We start from the raw sequence: 20,963 nt of genomic DNA, 5'->3' as shown, positions 1-20,963 counted from the left end.
CTCTCACAGAGAGTAATGATGCTAAATGACCCTCCTCATGAAAAGAAACTGCCTTTTTCAATATCTTCACCTTACCAAAGCCATGTATACTGCTGACCGTGTCACATCCTGAGAAACTGTGAACAAACAGTAATATACGTTTTATGTTGGCATCAGGAGCATTTACTATTTTACTGATCGAGTGTGAGCCGTTTCTGGTCGTCATCACAAATTTATTGTGATTCTCAGTAAAATGATGAATAAGGAGGCAAAGTATATCATTATCCTCTGCTTTTACCTCAACATCTTCGTAGAAGGACAAGTTTAAAGCTTTATTAGCTACCATGGTATCAGCATCATCAGTAGCTACATGTACTTCAATTCCATGTTCTGTAAAAACGTTCGACAGAAGCTTTATAAGCTCATGCTTGTTCTTTGAGTTGCTGAACAGTTTTTTCATCGGAACTGTGCACACAGTAGTACTTTTAATAGCTATATCAGAGCAGTATGCCTTGATTCTTCGCTGATGCAGATGCTCATGATCTTTTGTTGATCGGGCATAGCCATCAAACACAACAATCACTTTCCGCTGTTCGGTATTCGGAACTAGCTTAAGGTATTCATTAGCTATGTCGCCGTATGTTTCAAAGCCTGTGAACGAGGTAACTTGATAGAGTAGCCATCCACCATCAATTATTAATGGGGAGGATGGGTTGCTAAATGTCACAGTACAATCAACAACATTCTTGAGGTATTGCCCAAGGGCTCGACTGCCTTGTTAGCCTTTCTCATCATCTGCTCATTGTTAAAAAGACTCATCGGCATTGCTGTGAGCTCATATTGCAAGCTTTCCTCCAGTGTAGACTCTCGTTCAGATGCGAAGACAAGCCGATTAAAAATTGTCAATGAGTCTATAACAATGTCTTTTTCGTTCACCCTCACTGTCCGACTTTGCCTTTAACTCGAAACTTTTCGATAAAGCTTTTGCCATCCAGCTCTTTCTGGAGGGCGGTACCAACTGAAATGCAATCTTCTGGGTTGACATTATCCTTCTCTTTCTGTGATATGAGACCCGTTGAGTACGATAGCATTTTAGTCTTGTCTTCAGATTCGTCGAAATCAGCTGTATCTTTAAACCAACACAACAGCTTGGTAAACACTGCAATATTTTTCTGTACATAATGCAGCTGTCATTTGAAAACAATCCCCTTCATCAAATTTAATCCAGTGATCTCGGCCCACAGGCTCCTCCTATTAAACAAATTTGATTTTGGTAAATGTGTGCTGACTCCACCACCTATGTATTTAACCTAATATTTAGTGTATTACAGGTAGAAATTGACTTAGGTACCAGGTATTTTTCTCTTAGGTAGATATTAAGAATTTGGTTAATTTCTTAATTGTATGACTATTTCCATTACTGAGACGTTTTTAATATTTAATTTAGGAGGGTTTTTGAAATTTTTATAGGAATGGTTCACATAGTGAACAGATTCCAGATTTATATATTTTTAAACTGATATTTAATAAATGATTAAAAGAACAAATTTTAAAGTTGCCATTAGATCCAAAAATACACCCATTATGCTCACTTAAAAACAACTCTAAATCAGTAGGCTGTCACTCTATTAATGCACCACACCGCTACCTCCACTGCACTAATAGTTATAAAATAAATTCTACAATCCTAATTTTGTATCGTGATGGAGACCGGTGTTCATACAAAACATTTACTAGGCTGCCGTTTGGTGTGAGCAATAGCGAACAGCACGCACACTCCTTTGCCCCGTCAACCTATATCTAATCTATTTAAAGAGTGACAACCATACTGCACATTGAATTAGAATTCCGTTAAATATCAAATTGATTTATTGTAAACTTGTTTAATCTGTAATAAATGGCATAAAATTGAAATTTTTGTTTAACTGAAATTTTTTGTTTAACTGTACAGAAGATTTGCTAAGATCTGAGTGATTAGCACTAGAGGCTTTTGTTGTTGTTCTTTTATTGGATAAGTCTGCAATAGCTTCATCGACACTCTCGTTTATCAACGCCATTTGATTGAGGGTTGCAGTCCATAACTTATGGGCAGATTCATGAGTTCGCATTCTCCCTCCAGACAAACCCCCTGATGACTTTGCAGCCTTCATTAGTCGCTGTTCGATCGACAGGTCTGTCCACACACCAGACCACTCGTGTTCATTATATCGAACTGTGTGCAGACCTACGACCTTGAACGTTTTGGCTAGTGCCCCATACTGAATCTCAAGTATGGTAATCTGCTCAAGATACAGCCGTAGAGCTTTGGAGTACTGACCTCGACCTGCTGCTGCAAAGATAGGCAACATCTTAGCCACAATTGCAAGATGTAGATCGAAGTCATGTAACCGTTCTGCTCTTAAAAAATCTTTTATTAAGCAAATGAAACCATGATAAGTTGTCCAAAGAGCAGCTGTTCGACGATAACATCTCGAACTTATTTTTTATAGGCTCTGATAACTCTTGTACGACTCTGGTCTTGTGGTTTACACCGAGTTTTTCATTGCTACACTTGGCAATATAGCTAGCCATATCTTCAAGATCCTCCTCTGCTATTTTGTCCTCAAATAAATAGCAGCAGAGAGCACAATCTTTTTAATCAAACTTAAAAAGTGGGCCCTCAGTGCTTTGTAATAGGATCCACCGTCCATTATGTGAGTTACATCCCCAGGGTAGACTAATCTCATAAGGTCTTCCAGTCCGGAGTCTGCCACTGCAAGTCTAAATCCACTACATTATGGATGGGAGATGAGTTCTGAAGGATACTACCGGCCAATCCCGACTAAAGCTGCGATTGCCCCGGCAGGGATGCTCAACCTCATTTGCTGCAATTGCTCGGTGGAGGTTGAGAACCCTTGTAAGTACTTAAGGTGTTCCTGCCGGAAGTATGGCTTTAAATGTGTACCTGCATGTGGCCAATGTCATGGATTAAGTTGCACTAATGCACCCGAAAGACAGGACGATTCAGGAGAATCAAACAACTCTGAGGAAATGGGATAGCCAGAAGTGACCTAATAGTTGCCAATCAAAGACACCATGCTAATAATTCAGGACCTTTTTTTACAGAATTTGATGTGATATGTATATTATTTACTATACTAATATAAGGATCAATTGACAATTGAAAGTAAATTTTAGAATTTGAATACTGATAACTAGACAATGTTTTAATTGTACAACAATTTAGCAAAATTTCCAAATTTAAGTAAAATTTCAAAATTTTAGTAAATTTTTGAGAGGTTTGCATATAAAAATGAAATTATCTCAATAAGTAAAGATCTGACGACCCTAAAACACTGATTCGCCCCACATAATGTCACTATTGCGGTCATTTTTCACCCCCTATGGTGCTCCTGGGGGTCTTTATTACGATAGTTACGAGTTTTTCAAGTGCGGTCCTCAGGCTGACATACGCGCCTGAAGAAAATTGGCTGTAACTTTTTTTGCTCAACAGATCCAGATTGGAAACTCTTTGGGGTGGTTCCTGACACTATGGACAACACATTCCTGTAAAAATCAGCTTGTCGCAAATTTTTTCCCAGACATTTTGCATTATTCCCTAACTAAATGAGTCAACAATTTTGACGATATACCGTGATCTATACAGATGTATACGAATGACAAATATCGGATAATGAGCAGCACTTAATAGATATCATTGCTTTTATCTGAAGATAAAAGCTTCATCCTCGAGCCAATATCCGAACCACGGGATTTGCCTCAATCAACTGAGCTTGTGAAGAATGAGGAAGTGAGGATTGTATTCGTCTAGCATTCGTCTAGACACCGATTGACTGAGATTTTAATTAATCTGTTTGTTTCAACATCGCACAGAATTACGTCCAATTTCACTACTGACAGCTAAACAAAAGAAATAATCACTACCCTGCGTGTTCCGACAAACTACCACCCCGCACTGCACGTGCACTGGAACACCAGGTATAGTTCACATTGTCGCACGTGCACAAACACACCGTAGTACCATGTGCTTTCTAATTCCTCCTTTGTCTCCGATTAGCGAGATATAACAACGGACAGTTTCATTAAATGTGCGACTGGTGACAATAGTATACCTACATTCAGCTTCAAAATCACCAAACAACTACAGTTTAGAAACTTTTGTATCTGCTTTGATAAGTGTGTAATTGTGTTGCATACTGTCTGGTTAAACGTAACCGGTTTTTATTCCTGATCATTAGTCGTCGTCAAGTTTCGTCGTCAAGTGTCGTCGCTAGTTAAAAAGTCGTCCTGATGTCGTCGTCAGATTTGTTGCGTAGTGCTATCGTTAGTAGTAGTAAGAAGAACCTGTGGCGCCTGAGTCGTGAGTGAAGAGCACGTGACCTCAATCTCTGTTGTTTCAACTTGTTGCATTGATATCCTCTGTCTTTTGTCTATGACAGAACTGCGACAGTACTGTGACGTTCTGTCGTAGTTCTGTTTATTTTTAAATAGACTAAACTACATTTGTTTTAAAAATGCTTGGAAATGAAACAGTGCTATAGGTCATCTAGGATTGATGGATTCGTCAGTCCCTTTTATCTTTATCGAGACGGACTCTCAGCCAACCTGCCAATTATTTAAGGAATTATAACTTTTTGTATTATTTACTTTGATTCTCTAGAGCTGCTTTATCAATACCTTTACTCCTTGCTTGAGTTCCAAACTAAGTAATCCTCAACCAGCGAGTAGCTACATACTTTTATCTACAGCACTTAAAAACAGACCGGAAAGATTACGCCAAAACTTTGGTGCATCCCGGATGTGTACTACGTCATTTCCTGAATTGGTGGAACTTTAAAATCAATCCAGTTTTCAAGTTTCAATCTTTCTTTTAACCTTTATTTCGACCGCACTTTTAACCAATCTCTCGATCGTCGAACACACATCTCTAACTCTACTAAAGCTTCAACTTTTGCTCTTCATCTCAACTCAATTTGTTTTCCAATTCAATTGAACATCATCAATGAGTTTTTACTCATAGTTTCTCTTGGTATCAGAAAATTGGGTGAAGTTTTCATTAAGAAAATATAGCTGCGATTAATACTATGTACGTTCATCATCTATAATTTTATTTCCACTCACTAAGTTTTTAACACATAAACCTTCAAATGGGATTGAAAATTTGACTTACATTGAAATTTTAACTTTTAATGAACGTGATTCGTGAAACTTAACCACCGATTTTCCGTAATTCTAACACGGCTATAAAAATTTGAACAGATGAAACCTTCATTCATGATATTCACTTACCACGTGATACCTCTCGCTCACCCTGAGTTTCACTTTCACTTTCACTTCAGAAAACTCGGAATGCGACGAGAGCAAGTCGGTGGACAGTTTGTCGTTAGCGTCTCGTGACAGGGGGCTATCACTTGACGATATGGCTGCCCATGAAGATGGGTACATGACTGATAGTACCATGTTCACCATACACGATGATGACGAGAACATCGAGGTGAGTTAAAAATTAAAAAAAATTAAATATATACAGAAATAGTATTACAGGTTATATATTATGAATGTTATCATTACTAGCCATACTTGTTCGTGGGATTCACAAACTTTAAAACTTACTATTTCTGCTCTCTTCTTTATCAGCTGTTTATTGTCGCTGAACGTGGCACTAAATTCTCAATTATAAATTGGTTGATTTTAGCGATGGTATTATGTTAGTAATTCTGATAATTGTTGCGTAAAATAATTGCTTGGGTCTAAAAATAGTCGTATAAACCTATAAACACCGGAAATCTTAATAAAATAAAGTCCATCCCCGCCACTGTGCTGTATGAATACTACAACTTGTCTGTATAATCTGTCCGGCAATGTCTGCCATGTCTGCTGACATTATAACATTAGTTTCCTGTATGAGGGCTGCTCTACACATGCTATTAGAGCTCCCTGCTTTTACATTATAAGATTATATTGGAGGTCCAAGAGAGCATGCTCAACCTTTAACTTTAACAATATGTTGTGCGATGTAGATTGTAGATAGCAATGTAGCTATAGCAATGTAGCTATAGCAATGTAGCTATAGCAATGTAGCTATAGCAATGTAGATTGTAGATAGCAATGTAGCTATAGCAATGTAGCTATAGCAATGTAGCTATAGCAATGTAGCTATAGCAATGTAGCTATAGCAATGTAGCTATAGCAATGTAGCTATAGCAATGTAGCTATAGCAATGTAGCTATAGCAATGTAGCTATAGCAATGTAGCTATAGCATTGCTCTTGGATTTTGGTATATTGTGGAAATACACATGCTATTAAGCATAACAATATTGCACGTGCGATTATGATGATATTGCAATATCACACGTGAAGATAAAGAGTTAATGTTCATTATTCACTTGTATAAATGTGACATGTGTTATAAGGCACACATAACTACACGCTTGACGCTGTACACAATGCATTAAAAATCCTTTTCTTTAAATACACTTTATAATAATCCGTAAAGGCGCTGCTGTGTGCCCATTGTTAGACATTAGACATTAGGGAGACTAAGAGTAGGTAAGGTATTTACAGATAACACACACCATATATATACACCACCAGTCACCACTACACATTCATTTGTCTAGATAACACACACCACCACTACACATTCATTTGTCTAGATAACACACACCACCACTACACATTCATTTGTCTAGATAACACACACCACCACTACACATTCATTTGTCTAGAGATAACACACACCACCACTACACATTCATTTGTCTAGATAACACACACCACCACTACACATTCATTTGTCTAGATAACACACACTACCACTACACATTCATTTGTCTAGAGATAACACACACTACCACTACACATTCATTTGTCTAGATAACACACACCACCACTACACATTCATTTGTCTAGATAACACACACCACCACTACACATTCATTTGTCTAGATAACACACACTACCACTACACATTCATTTGTCTAGAGATAACACACACTACCACTACACATTCATTTGTCTAGATAACACACACCACCACTACACATTCATTTGTCTAGATAACACACACCACCACTACACATTCATTTGTCTAGATAACACACACCACCACTACACATTCATTTGTCTAGATAACACACACCACCACTACACATTCATTTGTCTAGATAACACACACCACCACTACACATTCATTTGTCTAGATAACACACACCACCACTACACATTCATTTGTCTAGATAACACACACCACCACTACACATTCATTTGTCTAGATAACACACACCACCACTACACATTCATTTGTCTAGATAACACACACCACCACTACACATTCATTTGTCTAGATAACACACACCACCATTACACATTCATTTGTCTAGATAACACACACCACCACTACACATTCATTTGTCTAGATAACACACACCACCACTACACATTCATTTGTCTAGATAACACACACCACCACTACACATTCATTTGTCTAGATAACACACACCACCACTACACATTCATTTGTCTAGATAACACACACCACCTCTACACATTCATTTGTCTAGATAACACACACCACCACTACACATTCATTTGTCTAGATAACACACACCACCACTACACATTCATTTGTCTAGATAACACACACCACCACTACACATTCATTTATCTAGATAACACGCACCACCATTACACATTCATTTGTCTAGATAACACACACCACCACTATACATTCATTTGTCTAGATAACACACACCACTACTACACATTCATTTGTCTAGATAACACACACCACCACTACACATTCATTTGTCTAGATAACACACACCACCACTACACATTCATTTGTCTAGATAACACACACCACCACTACACATTCATTTGTCTAGATAACACACACCACCACTACACATTCATATGTCTAGATAACACACACCACCACTACACATTCATTTGTCTAGATAACACACACCACCAGTACACATTCATTTGTCTAGATAACACACACCACCACTACACATTCATTTGTCTAGATAACACACACCACCACTACACATTCATTTGTCTAGATAACACACACCACCACTACACATTCATTTGTCTAGATAACACACACCACCACTACACATTCATTTGTCTAGATAACACACACCACCACTACACATTCATTTGTCTAGATAACACACACCACCACTACACATTCATTTGTCTAGATAACACACACCACCACTACACATTCATTTGTCTAGATAACACACACCACCTCTACACATTCATTTGTCTAGATAACACACACCACCACTACACATTCATTTGTCTAGATAACACACACCACCACTACACATTCATTTGTCTAGATAACACACACCACCACTACACATTCATTTATCTAGATAACACGCACCACCATTACACATTCATTTGTCTAGATAACACACACCACCACTATACATTCATTTGTCTAGATAACACACACCACTACTACACATTCATTTGTCTAGATAACACACACCACCACTACACATTCATTTGTCTAGATAACACACACCACCACTACACATTCATTTGTCTAGATAACACACACCACCACTACACATTCATTTGTCTAGATAACACACACCACCACTACACATTCATTTGTCTAGATAACACACACCACCACTACACATTCATTTGTCTAGATAACACACACCACCACTACACATTCATTTGTCTAGATAACACACACCACCATTACACATTCATTTGTCTAGATAACACACACCACCACTACACATTCATTTGTCTAGATAACACATACCACCACTACACATTCATTTGTCTAGAGATAAATTTATAGACGATCCGTGGCCATGGTGAGATGACAAATGCATGCCTGTATGATTGTGTTTATTATTGTATTAAAGAAGCGTTGAATGGTGTGCTAAGGTTCGTGCAGGGGTCTCGAGTGTCAACTGAGTCACAATTCATTATTGTCAAGCTGATTGCTCATTGCGCAACTCTCATCGTCACAGCCAGAAAGCCTATAAAGCTGCTGATTTCAGTTTACAAGATAAAATTCTAACATCTTACATACATCATGTCAGCATCATACAGATATCATATCCACTTAATTTCGAGATCATTAAACTGGATCGAAGTCACTTAAAGTCATATTTCTCCCTTATACCAGATCATTCAACTAGTTTTTAAGTCCTATTTCACCCTAATTTGACCACTGATTTTCCCCCTGATTCCACCCTAATTGATAATGTGACCACTGATTTCACCCTGATTTCACCCTAACTTCACCACTGATTTCACCACTGATTCCTTCTCCCGCAGTTACTGGTTACTGACGTCATCAACTCTCTAGCTCAGGAGCACAACTCTAGGACTGTTCTGGACGCTCTCCAGAGTGTTGTTAGACTTGCACTAAAAGGTAAACTTATTCTTCAGAGTGTTGTTAGACTTGCACTAAAAGGTAAACTTATTCTCCAGAGTGTTGTTAGACTTGCACTAAAAGGTAAACTTATTCTCCAGAGTGTTGTTAGACTTGCACTAAAAGGTAAACTTATTCTCCAGAGTGTTGTTAGACTTGCACTAAAAGGTAAACTTATTCTTCATAGTGTTGTTAGACTTGCACTAAAAGGTAAACTTATTCTCCAGAGTGTTGTTAGACTTGCACTAAAAGGTAAACTTATTTGATCTCTTGTTCTGATCTCTTGTTCTGATTTCTACCCAATGTTCTTTGAAGATGAATCTCAATGTAACGTTAGGAACAGTTTCCTGTTTCACTTTGGGAGTTTTATGTGTTTACAAAGGTACGGACATTGACTTAGTTTTGAGAGTTTTAGAGCTATTTATATATTTCACTGGCAATTCCATGTTTGATTATCTAGACATTGTTAGATAACGAGGTAATGCTGCTAACTGAGCTCTTCCTTATAAAACTTAACCTCTCAACTATCATGTTGGTAGATAACATCAGAGAAATTATTACGTTAGTTTTAAAACCTTTATGTTTTGACGAGGGTGAAACACAAGTTAATATTTTACCAGGTGAGGAGGCACAGCAGCTGTTAGGGGAGAATAATGTGATAAAGAGTCTTGTAGTTCTGGGGAACAAGTTCGCTGATGAATCTGAAGTGGCTGAGATGATCTGCACAGCGCTCGGTATAGTTCATTAATCAGCTCACACAATGTGCTGAGACTTAGTACAATTAGTTTAATTAGTTTAATTAAGTGGTTTATTGTTCATAGTCCAACTCGTAAGTTTCTCAACTTGGCATTCATTAGTTTACAATATATTATGTGGCAGTTTAAATAATTTCCGTGGAATGTTTGGTATGTACGGGAGGCGCATTATAACGAGCTTCTGTAATTTTACCTATTTTGAAATGCGATGTGACGTAGGAAGTCATTGTTAGCTGCGCCTTCATTACCCAGTTAGTGACAACCGTTTATTGCTACATATTTAACAAGGAAAAAATAACCGCCCATCAATATAACCATTAACATCCTTCACGTTATCCTAACAAAACCTCACATCTTATCAGGTTGTATGTGTACACTGAACAGTTCGAACAGGGACCGTGTCATTAAGTTTGACGGAGTGGATTTGATGGTGACCTTCATGAACAAGCATCCCACAAATGAGGCCATCCAACAGGAAGCTTGTCTGGCCATCAACAATCTTTGTATCAATAATGGTAAGTTCGTTAGAACAGTCATTCATTTTATGCTGATGAGTAGTCTGTAAATGTAGTTTATTTTGGCTTTCTTTTTTCAGAATATTTGGATATCGTGGACGCTTTGAATATGACTGAAATGGAAGGCGCTATTTTTATAGATGTGATAAAATTGTTAAATCGTCCAAATATATCGCGCGCGCTCAATATTATATTTATACGCGCGCAATTATTTGAGCACATGTTTCACATATTGCCAGTCGAACAAAAATAAGTTAATATAACCAAATATCTGAAATAACTGACGACAGGAATGGTAAAACGACTAACATATTTAATTCAGCTGATAACGAACGGCACATAGTAGAGAAGGGAGGACTTGACGCTGTGTTATCTGCCATGCAACATCTGAGCTCATTTTCCGATGTACAAGAAGCAGCATGTTTCGCGCTGGGAGCTTTGTGTGTTAATAATGGTACGAGCATAATTAATTTCGAAAACATTTTGTGTCTATCAGATTATTTCAGCCCTGAAACTGGTGCGTCACTTTTTGAAATTCCTTATTTCTTAAGAGATATATGGTAATTACTTAACACCTTGTTTACAGGAAATAACAGAGCAATAGTAGCCAAGATGGGGGGACTGAACTGTATAGTTTCTGTTATGGAGAGTTGTGCTGGCTCTGCAACAGTGCAAATAGCAGCATTCCACGCTCTCCGCAACATAGTCTGTAGAAACTGTGAGTTCAGTTTATAGAGTAGTTAAATGTGGCGTTTTATTAAACTGCCAGTCTTTTGGAGACTAATAATTGGTACTTAAATGATTTTACTCGAATGACCCAATCACTGAGACTAAAACAAAACCTTGAAATTTCACCTATCCTCTTATCCATAAGCTAAACCGTGCTAACTTTCAGCACAGAACCGTTCGCTGGTAGTACAAGTTGGTGGAGACACGGCCATCATTAACGCCATGTTCAAATACCCACAGAACTCACTTCTCCAACAACGAGGCTTGGGGACACTCTGTAATCTGTGTATTGGCAGTGGTGAGTCAAGTCAGTGGTGCTTTTAATACATCTTTTCGAAATTTTTATATGAATGTTTTACGCATTTTTAAAGCAATTTTTCATCATTATGATATTATATCATATCATCATTTTGTAACACGGGTAGATGTTTCAGTGGCACTTCGACTGTTACATTTGTTATATGTTTGGAGCTTGTATAATTTTCTGCTTCTTTTGCAAACAACACCAATATAACACTCAACTAATTATGTAGCACATCTTTTTATTTTAGTTTTAACCTAATTACAACACTACAAATTAATGTAGTCCGAGGAGTCCTAAGATGGCGTTTCTTTTGTCAGACATTTTGTAACCATCCTGCTAATGTCCGATCAAAGGAACAATCAAAATGAAATTATTATTTACTTATTTTATTATTATCATTTCCTCTTACATTATTTTATCCTAGAATTCTATTGTTGCAAATTTCTACTCTTTAATTATTCCGATGAATTCTATTTTTAGCGTGTATTCTTGCTCAAAATCGAATCGATGAACACTTCGTTTTGCTACGTACGTTTCAATTTGAGTTGATTCCTGTATTCAAAAAGTATCAAGTCCCATTTCTAAACCTTCATTGGAGTTCTAAATCCTTGAGATGGAGTTTAAAGCCGTTCAGTTTGTGATTAGTGCGAAGGGAAGCAACAGACCGAAAAGAAACAGACGCGGTACCAATAACTAGTGGTGTTAGAATCAAACTCTGCATATTTTGCTCATTATTCCTGAGCATTTTGTTTTAATTCCATAAAATTAGTATTGAATTTATAATCCCTCAGAGTTCAACAAGGCAGCAATCGGTAAAACCGGAACGAAAGCAGTGATGAAAGCTATGTCGGACTTTCCCCGAGACCCAACCATACAAGCGGCCGCGTGCTACGCTGTTGTCAACCTTTGTGGCAAGGATGGTGAGACATTTCCCGATTTCAGACTTTGGCACCTAATTGCGAAAGTTTAGGTGACCATCAGAGATTTAAGAAAATAAAATAAAGTCAAAATTCCATGGCAGACGCGTGTGATATCATGTCCGCAATACACTGGGCTAATCACATCATCATCACGTGTGTAAAGTGTGTAAAGTACCTTAATTCCCAAAAATTTGGGCGACAAAAAATTTGAGCGGGCCTCTCGCCCAAATTTTTTGCAGACCAAATTAATTGCGTAAATCTTTTCCGTCTGCTAAATTTTTTGCTAACCAAACTTTTGGCATTTGGCCTGTGGCCCTGGAATCTATAGAAAGATGGCTTTTTCTTCATATCCAAGTAAAATAATATTTGAAATTTTAGTTTTCTAATCTGTCATTCATGGCTTGACCAATTAAAAAGGCTTATATTTTAAATGAATAGAAATTACTGGAATAGCTAACAGCTACTAATAAAACAAATGGCTAGAGGTACGGATAGCTAGAGATTTTCGGATTTAAACAAGATCTGCAAATGGATTATCATCCACCGTAAAGTCTGATCTACAAGCATCAGTTATACCCGACTTCTCAAAGCCTAAATTCCTTATGTCATCTGGCCTCCCTTTTAAATATACTATCTGATTGAGAGACTAAATATCACTATTGTATATATCTATCATTTTGTACTGTGCCATCATCACTGTATTTTTTGGTAGTTACTGGGCAGATCGTTAATTTTATAATGTGAAACAACTCAGACAACCACCTACATGCTTAAAATTGAAAGCAAAATGACTGGAATAATAAGGAATAATAATGAACTAAGGCAAATATCTAACTGAAATTTTAGTGGAAAATCGTTCATTTTTCGAAGAATTTGTGCCCAAATTTTCGGTCGCCCAAATGAGTTCAAATTGTTTGCCCAATTTTTTGGGCTCAAATAAATTGTGCTCAATTTAATTGCACACAAATTTTTGGGAACTAAGGTATGTAGCATTCCTACAATGCTCTCTGTTCTGGCGAACTAAAGTACGAGAATAACCCATCTTATATATAACCCATCACATGTATTTCTCTCAGGTGTTAATCAGGAGCGAATTGGAGCAGCTGGGGGAGTTGGGCTAGTTCTGAATGCTCTGAAAGAGTACCCCTCAGATACAGGAGTCCTGAACCCAACTCTACTTGCCCTTAAAGCTCTCACTCAAAAACACGGTAACTCAGGCTCTATGATAGTGTGTTTAGACTACAACCATAGCTTTTAAGAAAGCGCTCCCTGCCTATCTCCTTACATACAGACCTATTTTCAAGATACAGATCCGGGACCTTAACCAAACCCTTCAGTTGCGAACAGCGAGAAGTTGTTGAACCTGGGAGGGGGTAGTGTACTCCTGAACACCATGAAGAACGTTCCGAATCTTGTGAACGTGCAGGAAGTTGGAGCCGAGATTATTGGGGATCTCTGTCAGATGGGAGGTAAGCTTCATTATTATCAGTTTAATTGGTTAGGTAGTTTACTTGGAAAACTTTACTTAGAAAAACTTAAAAACACTTTTTCTTTGAAATTTCGTGCAGGGTATTTAATCTAGTAAAAATGATCGAATTTGAAAGAGTTTGATTTGACTCTTTGACTCGCTGATAACTTGTAAGCTTGAGTGTAGCCATAGTAACTTGTGTTCTATGAATGAGTGTAGCTCTGTAACCATGGTAACCATAGTAGTGAGGTATTGATCACTTCTTGATTGATTGCTGTAAGCTGAGCGAGGAATCTGAAAGTAGCGAATGGTTATACTTATTAAACCATTACCATTTAAATGACGTCCAAATTTCCCTCTCATCTTCATAATATGTAGTAAAGTATGTAGTGAATTATTGAGTTAGTGAGAAGACAGAAAAACTTAAAGTTAGGTAGACTTCGAAGAAGTAGTTGTAATTTTAAAAACCACCAAAACGAGCGCCTTGTTTGTGTCCAGATAAACCATATTTGTATTTTAGTGTGTACTGCGGTGACTAAACCGAGATTAGGTGAGCAGTAAAAGTGGTGTCAGTGAGTGAATTGTGATTTGTGAATTACATGACTGCATTAAGGATACCTACTTCCATCGTAAACTGACAATTTGATGATGATATTTAATTAACTATTGCATACTGTATAGCAACTATATTTGTGATGAAGCAAAATTTAAAATAACAGTACAATTCCTCGATTTCTTTGAATGAAAAGCCGTTCTCTGCCTCTTAAATCAAAGCATCAATCTTTCAATCTTTACCTATTTTATTTTAATGAAGCATGAGTTGATTATCATGACTAACTTTAGGACTACCATGTTCATTGAACATTCCTGAGAATGAAAGCAAGGGTAAGATGTGATTCTAGTACCGCTGTTCTTAGCACTCTATTCAGCTGTCAAATATTTGCCCAGATATTTATTAAAGTATTAATGAAGGGGTCTCTTTTTATCTGTAATCTCTTCTGTGATGTTTGCTGATGAATGAACCTTTTCCTCTGTGATTTCTTGCATTTTTTATTCGATCACCTCTTTCCTTAGAATATTTTATGCAGTTCTAGGCCAATGTATTTTGTATATACATTATACCAACACATTATACATTTTCAACCGAACAATATAACTCTGTTCAGTACAATGTATAAAATAAATTGTACGGTGTACAATACCTTACCTTCTCAGCGGGTGTGACCCAGCAGCTGGTTGACGCGGGTGCTATTGATGTCCTGTTGACGGTGATGGACCTGGCTCCCCAGTCCGCTGGGCTCCAGGAGGCTGCTACATACGCTCTCTGCAACATCTGCGCTACCCCAGGTAATTTTAAATTTTGCATTTTGTTCCTTTTGTTTTGATACTAATATATCTAAGCTTTCACAGCGGAATGTTCAACTATTTTTTTGAAATTGATGCATCGAATTTTAAAAACGTTTGTGGAACACAAAGAAATATTTTCAGAACCCTCCTACCGAGAGATGGTGTACAGGAGTGAGGGTATCAACATAGCTCTGCAAGCTATGGACAGATTCGAGAACAATGCTCCCATGCAGCGAGCAGGGTGCTGCTTGCTATACAATATCTGCATTGGAAACGGTAAGTAATTAGTAAGTAATTAGTAAGTAATTAGTAAGTAATTAGTAAGTAATTAGTAAGTAATTAGTAAGTAATTAGTAAGTAATTAGTAAGTAATTAGTAAGTAATTAGTAAGTAATTAGTAAGTAATTAGTAAGTAATTAGTGCTGCTTGCTCTACAATATCTGCATTGGAAACGGTAAGTAATTAGTAAGTAATTAGTAAGTAATTAGTGTGGAAACATCAGTCATGTTGACTGTTGTCGGAGTTGGAAACGGTAAGTAATTAGTGTTGAAACATCAGTCATGTTGACTGTTGTCGGAGTTGGAAACGGTAAGTAATTAGTGTTGAAACATCAGTCATGTTGACTGTTGTCGGAGTTGGAAACGGTAAGTAATTAGTGTTGAAACATCAGTCATGTTGACTGTTGTCGGAGTTGGAAATGGTAAGTAATTATTGTTGAAACATCAGGCATGTTGACTGTTGTCGGAGTTGGAAACGGTAAGTAATTATTGTTGAAACATCAGTCATGTTGATTGTTGTCGGAGTTGGAAACGGTAAGTAATTATTGTTGAAACATCGGTCATGTTGACTGTTGTCGGAGTTGGAAACAGTAAGTAATTATTGTTGAAACATCAGTCATGTTGACTGTTTTCGGAGTTTGAAACAGTAAGTAATTATTGTTGAAACATCGGTCATGTTGACTGTTGTCGGAGTTGGAAACGGTAAGTAATTAGTGTTGAAACATCAGTCATGTTGACTGTTGTCGGAGTTGGCCTGTTTTAAATATGATGGCTATAATTAATTAGGGCAGTTTCGATTGTAATTTGTATAAAAGAAGAATGTATGAAATTGTAGTGTAATATTGACTGTCAGAATTTACATTGATAAGGATTAACGGGAATATATTTAGATCTGTTGAATTATTTAATGGTTTTACTGTTGATTAACCAGGTTCACCTCTTCTCTTCCGATCCCGATCAAGTCTTTTTCTTATTCCGTTTGTTGCAGTTGAGATAGAACGGACAATAGTGAACAGTGGCGGTATAACAGCGATACTAAAAGCACTGGACACGTTCGCAACTGACAGTACAATCCAAGAAGCCGGCTGCATAGCCCTCCACAATCTTTGTGCTAAATCAGGTTTATTTCTTTATCATGTTTATTTCATGATTGGGTTCAATTTAAGGTCCACTTGATTTATATTTGTTAATAAATTTACTTCGAAGGAAACACTTGATCCTAGTACGATCATAACGTGATATCATGATATGGTCATAACGTGATATCCTAATATGGTCATAACGTGATATCCTAATATGGTCATAACGTGATATCCTAATATGGTCATAACGTGATATCCCCAACAGCGGACAACAGGAAGTTGGCAGCTAAAGAGGACGCGATACAACGAGTGATACGCGCAATGAAGGAATGTAGCGGAAGTGCAAGTGTTCAGGAGGCTGCTTGTAAAGCTATTATCAACCTCACTGCCAAAAATAGTGAGTATGATAACTGATTAGAGATTTTCAGTGACATGTAATATTGAATCATGCACATCCAGAATTCAGATGCGTGCCTATTTGTGCACGTGTGCGTGCCTGGTTGTGCGCAAACTAACATTTACACTCTCAGTGCCCAATAAAGTGCTGTTGGGAGAGCAGGACGGCATCAACGTGCTTCTGAAGACAATACAAAGATATTCCAATAACGCTGTAGTTATGGAGGCGGCTGTCACCGCTCTCAGAAACGTCTGCAATAAATGCAGTAAGTGTCTTTGTGATTTTTTAGATATGACTTAATATTTAAGATGATCAAACGTCAAAAAAATATGTTGTCTTGAGTTAAAAAGGTTAACTGGAAGATTTATCTATTCTAATTGTAAACAAGGACAGTGATTAAAACTTGGCATAAAATTATTTATTATTTTAAAATTCAAATCATCATATTTTTAGCATTAAAAAATTATCGCTACAAATCATAATATTTTATCTGCCACTATGCAAAGAAATTGACCACACATAAACTTTAAAAGAACTTAAGTTTTGGTTCTACTTCGATTTCGAGGTCCAGCTTGTCTCCGGGGAAAGTATCCGCGTGTTCGGATACGTAAATAGCGTAATTACCGTAGACGGGACCGTTTATGTACTGGTTTCCTGACCCATGATCTATTCCTTGTACCACTGTGGGCATTCCTGAACCCTAGAAATGTTCATGTCCTAGTCCTTGGCCGTACATTGCAAAAAATTAATTAAAATAAAATGGTAGACCGTAAGCAAATCTGCAACAAGCTAAATAACTTGGATATAATTATAACTAAACTGAAGGTTACCTGGATATTCGAGATTTCGTGAGCCCATTCCATGTGTGTTGTGATACCTGAAGTTTAGCCATAGTTAATAGTTATACATGGTTCAGAAACTGATCAGCATGTCAATATGTGGTCACATAATTGTGACAAAAGACTTTAAGTTTACAGATCAAAAGAACATAGTTACATACCTGTAGTTACCATAGTTACACAGTCATTGACTACTGATACCTGTAGTTACCATAGTTACATACCTGTAGTTACCATAGTTACATACCTGTAGTTACCATAGTTACATACCTGTAGTTACCATAGTTACATACCTGTATGAGGGTTGACAGCGAAGTGGTTCCCTAGTCCGTGAGTGTTGTGGTCATTTGATCCCAACACAGATAGATGACCCCCTGAAATGAATCACGTTACATGTCAAATGACAACCACTAGAACAATATGTAATTAGTTTTAGTTAAAATAGCCTCTAGTCAAGGTGCTCGCCAGTCAGCGGGACCAAATGTGAATTTCTAAAGATTCTGAATATCCAACACAGAAAAGAGATTTACGGAAGGTCATTGCTTACCCGTGAGAACGATTCTAACTCCGTTGTTACCGTACGCCCAGTTGAAAGCCAGGTCTCCGTCCACAGAGAATATAGGATCATCCGCCATATTCTGTGCTGTCTTGCTAACGTCCTCCTGAAGAGGTCCTCCCTCGGTAACTACCTCCCTTCCGGGGTTCATGTCTTGGAACCTGGACACAGGGTTTCTTTATTTTAACCATATCAGTATGCCACGTGGGGAATAAGGGGCATCTCGAGTATTCAAGTATTAGCATTATTAATCATGCTCGAGTATTCAAGTATACCTGGAGAGGAGGGACCTGGCACTTTCTCTGAACCGAAACACTTTCACTGCCTCCACTTCACCCTTGTGATGCCTAACTATCGCTATGTAGCTCACTGGGTGACCCCAGATAACCCTACTCAGAAGGAATTATCATCAGATCTTTTCAATTGGAAACTGATATTTTGGGATTTACTGAATATGACTTTGAGATTTGGGCTGTAAATTCGAGTTATTTTTCAACAACGGTCAAATAGCAACATCCTTATTCCTTTTGTCACTGCAAACTGTACAGAGATCAACATTTGCATTATAGTTCTGGATATACCTGTTTAAATAATCGCTGCTCAGTGCTCCACTGTAGGTCCCTATAAACTTATCTCTGGCCCAGCCCGTCGTGTAGTCCATGATGTGGCCGTCAGAAGGGTTGAGGTTCATTGCAAGGTACCAGAGACTGGGATCACTTCCTATCTTGTTCACTGGAGCCGACTTGAGGACTCCTACCATCAAACAAACGAGAACGACCAACATATTCAATCTGATTTATTGATAACTGATCCTTATTCCTTATGATTGGAAATTTCTCATTAATATTTTGATTCTTACAAATTGATTTCGGTTCCAAATTATCATTTCATTCGCACCTTTTGTGACATGAAACAGGAAGTTTCAACTTATCTACATCAAGATCTTTCGGCGGGAGTCGTTGGTCAGAGAATATATAGGTGTTAATTTTTGTGAGACCGAAAAAATAATTGGATGATAAAATGGAATTGCTGTACACATATTCTTCATCCTTTATACATCATGAATTATCCATGAAATTCCCGTTTGTGAGATAAACATAAATTTTGAAATATGATTCAATTATAACCTGTTCTTTGAACATAAGAAACTGGAAAGTCAACAAGTGGTATATTCGATCTGGTGGGACATTTTGAAAAGAATTTAAATAAATCATGGATAAATGTACAAATAATAAAGCATTTGATCACAAATACTAACATTCTACTTACCTCAGTTAACAACATCAACATAATCAAAGTACAGACCCGTCTCGGAGTTCTGCTGGCAGCCCTGGAGAACTCTCTCCAGCATTGTGCTCAGAACGCTGCCATTCAGAAGGCGGGTTGTGATATCATCAGTTATGCTTGTGTTGATAAAGGTTTGTTGTTTCATGTCCCATGAATTGTCGGGTAGCTACTGTGTAAAAACTAAAAACTATACTGTTGAGAAATTGTTGTAAACGCGATTCATGATCGTGCAAGTTTTAAAACTTTTGGTCACAATGAATAGTTGTCATTGTTCTTGAATCCATGGTTACCTATGAAGTATCCTTACTTATCTGACTTTTTGTGTTTTTTCCTCAAAGTCTGATTTCCTTTTATGAACTAAAATTATAGTCTGTTTTTTGGTCGGCCGATGAGGTTCAATATTTTAAAATTTAATATATTTTTTGTCCCTGCAAGCTATTTTTCTTCGAAGGATTCATGTATGATGTATATTTTATTCAATGAGTTAAACATACTTTACAAGGGTTTCATATCGTAAAAGAGTCACTTTTTGGCATTAAATTTATTTTTCATCGGTCGGCTTAAAAAAGGTGCTATAAAAATGTATCTCATATCTGTAAAAATGTCTTTATTGAGAACTGTTTTGCCCCCTAGACTATGTGAACCAGTATTCGGATACCGTCCTAATGAGTATACACAACAGACTATTGTCAGATTCCAATACCAGAATCTACCACAACCACCATCCCGCTCACCGGTAACCATGGAGTTAAGCACGTGTCAGTGCTCACGCGTTACCATGACGTCACACGCGTGTCGCATGGGAAACGGGTGCGCGCACCAAGCACTCACACTACTCTGTGGCAATAATCGCAAATAAAAATGCTTGTTCTGCAACCCTTGATTGGGTGCCGGTCTGCTCTCTCTTCAGCTAACAGCTAAGACTTATTCGCGGGAAACAACTGCAGCTCAACTCGAACCAGCATACTTGCAGTTAAATTCATTTTATCAGTCCCTTTTGGTGGTACACCTATTACTATAAGGAAGATATATATTCACAAATTCGACCATTTTTATTGTTTAATGTTCTTAAACAATCAATTGATGTC

The 20,963-nt window shown here is 37.5% G+C and overlaps 2 protein-coding genes across 8 annotated transcripts in view; one reads left to right on the top strand and one right to left on the bottom strand.

Moving 5' to 3' along the window:
- Positions 1-20,963, top strand: part of LOC134818172 (putative mediator of RNA polymerase II transcription subunit 26) — a 40,325-nt gene that overhangs the window by 18,074 nt on the left and 1,288 nt on the right. For 2 of the 7 annotated variants that reach the window (XM_063827611.1, XM_063827605.1), the window contains 17 exons: positions 5,319-5,473; positions 9,302-9,398; positions 10,019-10,132; positions 10,516-10,668; positions 10,991-11,122; positions 11,255-11,386; positions 11,564-11,704; positions 12,493-12,621; positions 13,698-13,829; positions 13,959-14,090; positions 14,933-14,974; positions 15,305-15,436; positions 15,578-15,712; positions 16,703-16,834; positions 17,062-17,193; positions 17,327-17,458; positions 19,863-20,006. In XM_063827611.1, coding sequence (XP_063683681.1) covers positions 5,319-5,473; positions 9,302-9,398; positions 10,019-10,132; positions 10,516-10,668; positions 10,991-11,122; positions 11,255-11,386; positions 11,564-11,704; positions 12,493-12,621; positions 13,698-13,829; positions 13,959-14,090; positions 14,933-14,974; positions 15,305-15,436; positions 15,578-15,712; positions 16,703-16,834; positions 17,062-17,193; positions 17,327-17,458; positions 19,863-20,006 — 2,166 coding nt within the window. Of the gene's footprint in view, positions 1-5,318; positions 5,474-9,301; positions 9,399-10,018; positions 10,133-10,515; positions 10,669-10,990; positions 11,123-11,254; positions 11,387-11,563; positions 11,705-12,492; positions 12,622-13,697; positions 13,830-13,958; positions 14,091-14,932; positions 14,975-15,304; positions 15,437-15,577; positions 15,713-16,702; positions 16,835-17,061; positions 17,194-17,326; positions 17,459-19,862; positions 20,007-20,508; positions 20,612-20,963 lie in introns of all 7 variants that reach the window. The other 5 variants (XM_063827612.1, XM_063827609.1, XM_063827608.1 and 2 more) reach the window with 4 other exon arrangements.
- On the bottom strand, positions 17,539-19,401 carry LOC134818173 (uncharacterized). Its single transcript, XM_063827613.1, has 6 exons — positions 19,170-19,401; positions 18,864-18,977; positions 18,580-18,749; positions 18,326-18,406; positions 18,024-18,070; positions 17,539-17,893 (listed from the first exon to the last, which is right to left on the bottom strand). Exons 1-6 carry the CDS (start codon positions 19,370-19,372, stop codon positions 17,720-17,722), a joined length of 789 nt encoding a protein of 262 aa, XP_063683683.1. The 5' UTR covers positions 19,373-19,401; the 3' UTR covers positions 17,539-17,719.

Source organism: Bolinopsis microptera, chromosome 7 (genome assembly GCF_026151205.1).
Source record: "Bolinopsis microptera isolate Bmic1 chromosome 7, MBARI_Bmic_1.0, whole genome shotgun sequence".
Classification (NCBI taxonomy): domain Eukaryota; kingdom Metazoa; phylum Ctenophora; class Tentaculata; order Lobata; family Bolinopsidae; genus Bolinopsis; species Bolinopsis microptera.
Note: the sequence above shows the minus strand (reverse complement) of the source record. Positions and strands in the feature narration are given on the sequence as shown.

Coding starts and splice junctions, on each gene's coding strand:
- LOC134818173 (XM_063827613.1), bottom strand. CDS start 19,372: ATGTTGGTCGTTCTCGTTTGTTTGATGGTAGGAGTCCTCAAGTCGGCT. Junction 18,407..18,579: donor AGTTAGAATCGTTCTCACGG/GTAAGCAATGAC, acceptor GATTCATTTCAG/GGGGTCATCTATCTGTGTTG. Junction 17,894..18,023: donor ACGAAATCTCGAATATCCAG/GTAACCTTCAGT, acceptor GAACATTTCTAG/GGTTCAGGAATGCCCACAGT.